Source organism: Pristis pectinata, chromosome 2, assembly GCF_009764475.1.
Source record: "Pristis pectinata isolate sPriPec2 chromosome 2, sPriPec2.1.pri, whole genome shotgun sequence".
Taxonomy (NCBI): domain Eukaryota; kingdom Metazoa; phylum Chordata; class Chondrichthyes; order Rhinopristiformes; family Pristidae; genus Pristis; species Pristis pectinata.
In genome coordinates, this window is record NC_067406.1 from 33,301,093 (window position 1) to 33,309,020 (window position 7,928).

At 42.2% G+C, this 7,928-nt stretch overlaps 1 protein-coding gene across 1 annotated transcript; it reads left to right on the top strand.

Moving 5' to 3' along the window:
• The first annotated feature begins 4,095 nt into the window (after positions 1 to 4,095).
• rxfp3 (relaxin family peptide receptor 3) lies at positions 4,096 to 5,370 on the top strand. Its single transcript, XM_052034128.1, has one exon. It carries the CDS (start codon positions 4,096 to 4,098, stop codon positions 5,368 to 5,370), a length of 1,275 nt encoding a protein of 424 aa, XP_051890088.1.
• The last annotated feature ends 2,558 nt before the right edge of the window (positions 5,371 to 7,928 follow it).

Genomic DNA, 7,928 nt, shown 5'->3' on the forward strand with positions numbered 1-7,928 from the left:
ACCTTCTGCAACTATTTACTAAATATGGTAACAGATTCGGAGCTCACAGTTCCCTGTGGCCCACTTTTAAGGTCAATCTGCCTTTCTCTCCGCAGGAACAGACTGACCAACTAAGTGTTTGCTTTTTCTTGCCACAGAACCATGGAAGGCTGACAGCAGGGAAGGAGGCCATTGGGTCTATTGAGTCATTATGAAATCTGCATGGGAACAATCCAAACAATTCAGCTGGTCTCACTCTCCTGCCCTCTCCCCACAAATTCTTTAACACTAAGAAAATTATGAGCATAGACAGAGTAGACTACAGGAAACATTTCCCCATATCATAGGTAGGTAAAACTACAGGACATAGGTTTATTGGTATTGGTTTATTATTGTCACTTGTACCAAGGTACAGTGAAAAACTTACCTTGCATACCGTTCATACAGATCAATTCATTACACAGTGCATTGAGGTAGTACAGAATGCATTGAGGTAGCACAGGGTAAAAACAATAACAGAATACAGAGTAAAGTGTCGCAGCTACATGGAAGTGTAGTGCAGGTAGGCAATAAGGTGCAAGATCAAAAAAGGTAGATTGTGAGGTCAAGATCCATCACATTGTATAAGGGAACTGTTCAATAGTCTTATCACCATGGGATAGAAGCTGTCCTTGAGCCTGGTGGTATGTACCCTCAGGCTCCTGTACGTTCTGCCTGATGGGAGAGGAGAGAAGTGAGAATGACCCGGGTGGGTGTGGTCTTTGATTATGCTGGCTGCTTCACCAAGGCAGTGAGAGGTATAGAAAGTCAATGGTTTAGGGTAAATTGGTAAGTTGTTGTGACCTCGCACCTTATTGCACTGCACTTTCTCTGTAGCTGTGAAATTTTACTCTGTACTGTTATTGTTTTTACTGTATCACGTCAATGCACTCTGTACTGACTCAATGTAACTGCACTGTGTAATAAATTGACCTGTACGATCGGTTTGTAAGACAAGCTTTTCACTGTACCTCGGTACAAGTGACAATAATAAACCAATAGCAATACCAAGTGGTAAGAGAGTTAACAAATACCTGAAGAGGACCTTTTTCACCCAGAGAGTGATCAGTACCTGGAATATCCTGCCAGAGAGAGTGGTGGAAGCAGAGTCCCCGACAGAATTTAATAAGTGTCTAGATGATCGCTTGAATGACCTAGGCAGGGAAGGCTATGGGCCAAGTGCTAGAAGGTGTGAATAATTATGGATGGATGCCCACTGGTTGGTGTGGATATGGTGGGCTGAATGGCCTATTTCTGTGCTGTATGATTCTATGATTCGACTTATCAGCTCAATTTTGAATGCTACAGTTGAATCTGTCCCCAGTGCTTCCCTGGCAGTGCATTCCAGTCCCTAGCCACTCGCTTGGTGGAAAGAAATGTTCCCAATTGTCACTTCTGGGCATGTACAATACTGCCATAATACTCTGCTTATCACTTATCACACCACTTATCAGTGTTTTTCCAACATCCCTCTATCTCTTTCTCTTGCCTTCTCTGCATGGTTCCAATAACATAGATACACATCACTTTATTCAGCTGATGCAAAACTGCTCCAGTAAAAAAGGAAAATCAATTATTGATATTGATGTTCACATGATGGGTCAGACTAGATTAGTTTTGATAAGAACATTAAATTCTAAGAAATAGAAGCAGGAGTAGGCCATTTAGAGATTCATGCCTGCTCTGCCATTCAACGTGACAAAGGCTGATCTTTCCTGCTCTTACCTCAGATCCTTTATTCCAAAAATATATTGATCTATGTCTTGAATATACTCACTCCCTGAGCCCGCAAAGCTCTCCTGGATAGGGAGTTCCAAAAATTCAGTACCCTCAGTGTGAAGAAATTTCAGCATTCAGTGGCCAACCCCATACTTTAAGACTCTGACTCCTGGTCCTAAATACTCCAGCAAGGGGATCATCATCCCCATCTCCACCCAATCAAGCCTCATGAGAATTTTTATGCTTCATTGAGATCGGTTCTCATTCTTATAATCTGCAGATCTGGTTAATTAGTCTTCGTAGAACAACAATTGCTAACCCCAGCCTTCCCTAACTAGCAAACCTTTGTTACACTTTCTTTATTGTAAGTATATCTTTCCTTAGGTGGGAAGACTGGAATTGTACATAATATTCTAGGTGTGATCTCATCTTCAGGCAAAACATCTTTACTTTTGCAATCAAATCCTCTTGCCAAAAAGCTTGACATGTCATTTGCCTTTCAAATTGCTTGCTGTATCTGCACACTACCTTTCAGTGATTCATATACAAGAACTCCTAAGTTTGTCTGAACAGCAGCACCTTTCAATTTCTCACTATTTGGAAAATACTCAACATTTTTAATTTTTCTACCAAAGTAGATGATCTTGTTTTTTTCTTTACAGTGTATTCCATTGGTCATGCTCAGCCCCGTTCACCTAGTCTGCCTATATTCCATTGGGGCCTTATGCATCCTCCTTACAACCAACTTAATATCCAATTTTAAATCATCAACAACCTGGATATTACAGGTGGTCAAAATCATTGACATGGATTGTGAACAGATGGAATCCCAGTGCAGACTCTATGCCACCCCACTAATCACCCCTCCTAATCTAAAGATGGCTCTTTTATTCTTAATCTTTGTTTTCTGTTGGAAACTCAACCTTCAGTCCATGCCAGTACATTCCCCCAACCCCATGTATTCTGTTTAATAGCCCCCTGATATGCCCTTCTGAATGTCCAAATATATCACATTCACTGGTTCCCCCTTATCTTTTCTGCCAGTTACAACCTCAAAACTCTAACAAATCTATTAAGTGCTATTCCCCTTTCATAAATCCATGTTGAGTCTGCTCAGTCTTACTTTGTTCTAAATGCTGCATTACCCCTTCCATAATAAGAGCTTTTAGCATTTTTCTGCTGCTGGTGTCAGGCTAACCAGACTGAAAACTTGCTACCTTCCAGCCTGTGGAAACCTTTGTAGATTTTTGGAAGATGACAATCAATACGTCCACTCTCTGCAAAGGCTTCACGTTCAAAACCTTGGGGTGGAGGTCATCAGATCCAGTGGATTTATTGCTGTTCAGGCTCATTAAGTTGATAGCTCCATCGAACTCGGAACTCAGTGTGTAATAACATGAGCTGAGAACATGGACATTTTAAACAAAATACGATTCACCTCCTGAAACATGACAGAAAACCTAAAAAAAAATTAAATTTTGTGGAAAGGCGAACAACAACTAAACGAAACAAGACTGCAAAGCAAAACACTGCCATTGCTGGAAATCTAAAATATAAGAAAATGCTGGGTATACTTAGTGGACCAGGCACAACTGTGGGGAGAGAAACAGAGTTAAGATCGATGGCCGTGGTCAGAACAACAGCTTAAGGTAAACACGTATGTGGATCCAAGTTTAAACGTCCCATCTCATTTCCGAAGGACCCGAAACCTTTCAGATACATGAGGCAGTGCCGATTCCAGTGACAATGTGGTAAATAAGATCCTTGGCTTCGAGACGTTTTAACACAAGTAATTGTTATTTCAAATATGAAACAGGAGAGCAGGGTCTACTTCGATGTTTGCAATGAAATTATTTCAAATATATTGATTAAGAACCCGAGCTACCCATTGACCACTTATTCGTTCCAAGTTATAACCGCCGGCCCGCAAAGTAAAGTCAGCAATTACAAAGTGATGCTTCAATTGCAGAGGGATTAAGGTATCACGGCTACAGCGGGATCGCTCAGGTACCGGATCACTCACTGCACTGCACACGGTTGGATGTTCACTGATCGCAAAAGAAAACAGACGGTGCAATATCATTCGAAAGGAAGGCTGAAGTTAGAGGAATAGATTGATTTTTTACGCATGCATTGCCGTGCAACCCTTCAGGAGAGAATTATCCGTCCTACCCAGAGATGGAAAGCAGTGCAGACATGCGCGGGACCGAGATTCCTACTTGCTGGCGTCATTTGACGGGGCGCTGGGAGTGAGATAAAGGATGTGTCCTCCTGGCTTGTTGAGTACTTTTCGATTGGAGACCGTCTCAAGAAAAAAAAAGCGACCAACCCTGCAAGCCCCGGCGAATTAGAAATGGGATGGATGCCAATTTCATCCCAAGCAACCAGTCGGCCGCTCTGGAGGGGGTTCTGATAGACAGGGACAGAAAAGAGATGCTTCCCAATTACTTCCTGGAGAAACTTTTGGTGCTCGACAAAAGCAACCAGTCTCTGCACGAGTTGCTGAAGTATTTTGACGGGGACGAGCAAGGCATCATTGGGAGTGGTTCCCCCGCCATGCGGATCACCATCTCCATCGTTTACTCCATGGTGTGCGCCTTGGGGCTGGTGGGCAACGTGCTGGTTCTTTACCTGATGAAGAGCAGGCAAGAATGGAAGAAGTCCTCCATCAACCTGTTCGTGACTAGCTTGGCAGTGACGGATTTCCAGTTCGTCTTGACTCTTCCATTCTGGGCAGTGGATACTGCCCTGGACTTCAGCTGGCCCTTTGGAAAAACAATGTGCAAGATTGTCACCTCGGTCACCACAATGAATATGTACGCCAGCGTTTTTTTCCTGACCGCTATGAGCATTGCTAGATACTGGTCAGTGGCGTCGGCACTGAAGCCAAGGAGGAGATTTTCCGGATGCTCCGCTAAGTGGATCAGTGTCCTGATCTGGATTTCGGCGATCTTGGCTATCACACCCCAAGCGGTATTTTCCACAACCAAGACGTTCTTTAACGAAGAGTTCTGCTTGCTTAAGTTTCCGGAACATAACGGCTCCACACAGTTCTGGCTTGGCGTGTACCACATTCAAAAGATCTTGCTCGGTTTCGTTGTCCCATTTATCGTTATCACCGTCTGCTACCTGCTCCTTCTCCGTTACGTAACCAAGAAGAACATCGGCAGCTCCAGCACCAAGAGATCGAAAGTGACCAAGTCGGTCAAGATCGTTGTCCTTTCCTTCTTCATCTGCTGGCTTCCTAATCAAGCCTTGACCTTTTGGGGTGTTCTGATCAAGCTCAACGTCCTTCACTTCAGCAACGAATACTACAACACGCATTCCTACATCTTCCCCATCACCATCTGCCTGGCTCACACCAACAGCTGCTTGAACCCTGTTTTGTACTGCCTGATGAGGAGAGAGTTTAGGAAGGCGTTGAAGGGCATGTTTTGGAGGGTGACCTCGCCGACCATTATAAACATGCGTCCTTTCACAGCCACCGCCAAGCCAGAGCAAGAAGATCAGAGACATGTCATAATTCCAATAAACTCGGTGCCGCCAGAGATTTCGTACTACCCGCCAGGGGTTGTAATGCATAATAGTCAATATGACATCTTGCCAGCCAGCTCTGCGGAGCGCCGATATTAGAAGTGTCAATGACACGGTTACTTTACTCTGCTTTCGAAAAGAACTACATCTTGTGTTTTTAAAATGATTGTAAATCGATCCTGCAGTGTAAAGCCGGTCTCCGTTTCTTTTACACGTCATCTCACAAATGCCAATTGTTATCGTGATGCGATACTGGTCCATATTTTCAAGGATAGCAGGTCCCCTTGCCTGTTCAAACCGCAGCAGTTCCTATCGCCAACGTAGAATTTATTTAGGGGATAAGGTGCCCTTTCCCAAAGAGTTGTTTGTCGCCTCTTTTTATCCATTCGCGAATTTAGCCGGACAACGACTCAACCAGCAGCAAAACCAGTAATGGAAACATTACTACACCAATGTCTCGTGAAATTATTGTGAAATCCGATTAGAAATTGGGTCGAGGTATGGTTCTTTTACTGTGCAACATCAAAAACCAATCCAGCTATTGTTTCAGAAGCATTGGTTTAGTTTTCCCAAAAATAGTTTTTAACAGTCATAAGCAGCACAATGCAACAATAATAGGAAAGGTGACTCGGCAGACTCGAATAAAATATGATCCTTTCAACAAATTGAACAGAAAATAAATCTATTTTATATATACAGCATATAACCGAAATAATGAGAAGAACTTCCTCTGGAATGACAAAAGCAACAGTGTGGCTGGTTGTCATGGACTCCTACATGCACCTGATTTGGTCATTGTACAAAGTCGCTTCAATCCGTGATTCAAATTGCCAACAATATTGTTCCAAATTGCAGTTTGTGCTCGGCGTGCTTTCCTTTCAGCTCTTCCTCCCTTTTCCAGTGCAGGATCCATTGAACTCTATTACAATAATCCTCATTGTGGACATACATTGTCTAAACCTCCCCTTATAAAGCTTCTGACAGCGATGTGGTTATGACTCGGAGTTTCATTTTTACTTGATAATTATGATCAATGGAAGCGATACTATAAATGCCGTTAATATAAAATAAAACACCTTTTTTAGGGTAATACGTTTAATAGAAGTTTACTCCGGTATCTGCGTCCATGAAACTCTTTTAACCTTTTTACTCATTTAGTTTTTAGCTTTTGCTAATTCTGGGGTTCCCAACATATGAATACATTCTGCATTGTATAACAATATCACACCTCTCATTCTACTGCTGGTGTGAAAACTAAAGTTTCTGGGCATCATTTACACAACTGCTGCTGTCTTCATACCACCATCGTTGGCACTCATTTATTGAAAATTAAAGTTATAAGCAAATCGTTTTGAACGCATTATGATGTACTTCATGGAGGATTGTTGTGTTGAAAGACTTGGTTAATTTAACGGAGACACCAGAGACTGCAGATGCTGGACTCTGGGACAACAAACAATCTGATGGAGGAACTCAATAGGTCGAGCAGCATCTGTGGGAGGAAAGGAATTGTCAATGTTCCCAGTCGAGAAATTTGGACAATTTCTTTCTTCCCACAGATGCTGCTCGATCCACTGAGGTCCTCCAGCAGATTGTTTGTTGGTTAATTTAACTTTTTACTACCTCTTTCATATTGAATTTCAGATTTGCATTGAGACAAGTGGTAGCACCATTCACCAGTCAGGTTGATAATCTAACTCTGCAGGCACTAAATGCTCCAGAATGTATCCTAATACAGTTTGGGTTTTACATACTTTATAGAACTGCAGTCAAAAATTAGCATTAAATTAAAAATCATAGAAACAACTTGCAGGGAGCCATTTTTTTCTCTTCCTTTGCAGGTTGTGGGCACAGCTGACACAGCCAGCAATTGTTGCCCAATCCCTAACTGCCCTTGAGAAGATGTTAGGGATGTCCTTTCTTCAACCACTACATTTTGCAAGACAAATAATGGTCATGAAGAACTTGGTACTGGTGGTGCTGTTCCCAGCTACTTGCTGCGTTTGTCCTTCAGGGATACAGGATTTGGTTTTGTGAGGGGCTGTCAAAGGAATGCTCCTTAGTTATCACAGTGCATCTTGTAGATTGTGCATACTGCAACGATAGTCCACTGGTGTCAAGGAACTGCACATTAAGTTTGTGGAAGGTGTGACAATCAAGCATATTGCTACGTCCTGATTGTGAAAGGTTCCAAAGCAGTGGTTGAACTGCACCCAGCCAGGCAAGTGAAAGGTATTCCACCACAGTCCTGATTTGACCTTGTAGATGGAGCGCAAGGCTTTGAGGAGTCAGATGTCACTCACTGCAAAACCACTGACTTATTCTCAAAACCATAATGTTATGACCAATCTTCCTGAATTTGTGTTCGATATCAATAATGTTAAATTTTATGAACATAATGAATGTCAAGGGGAAGTGAAAAAACTTCCTTACGTTGGAAATGGTATGCAATATATCATAATACCGATTGTGCTGAAGGATATTAGGTTAATATAGATGTGCCCAAGTGTACTGTCCTTACTGAATATAAAGCTTGCCAGATTCACTGTTTTCATTAACATGTAATGACTTGCTTGATTTACCAATAGGTAAGGTAAGTAGCTTCAAGAGATAAGAAAAGACTTTTTAATGGAAAAGAAATTGCTCTAATACTCCTT

What these genes read in the sequence shown, in the direction of transcription:
- rxfp3 (XM_052034128.1), top strand. Translation starts at nt 4,096, where the DNA reads ATGGATGCCAATTTCATCCCAAGCAACCAGTCGGCCGCTCTGGAGGGG.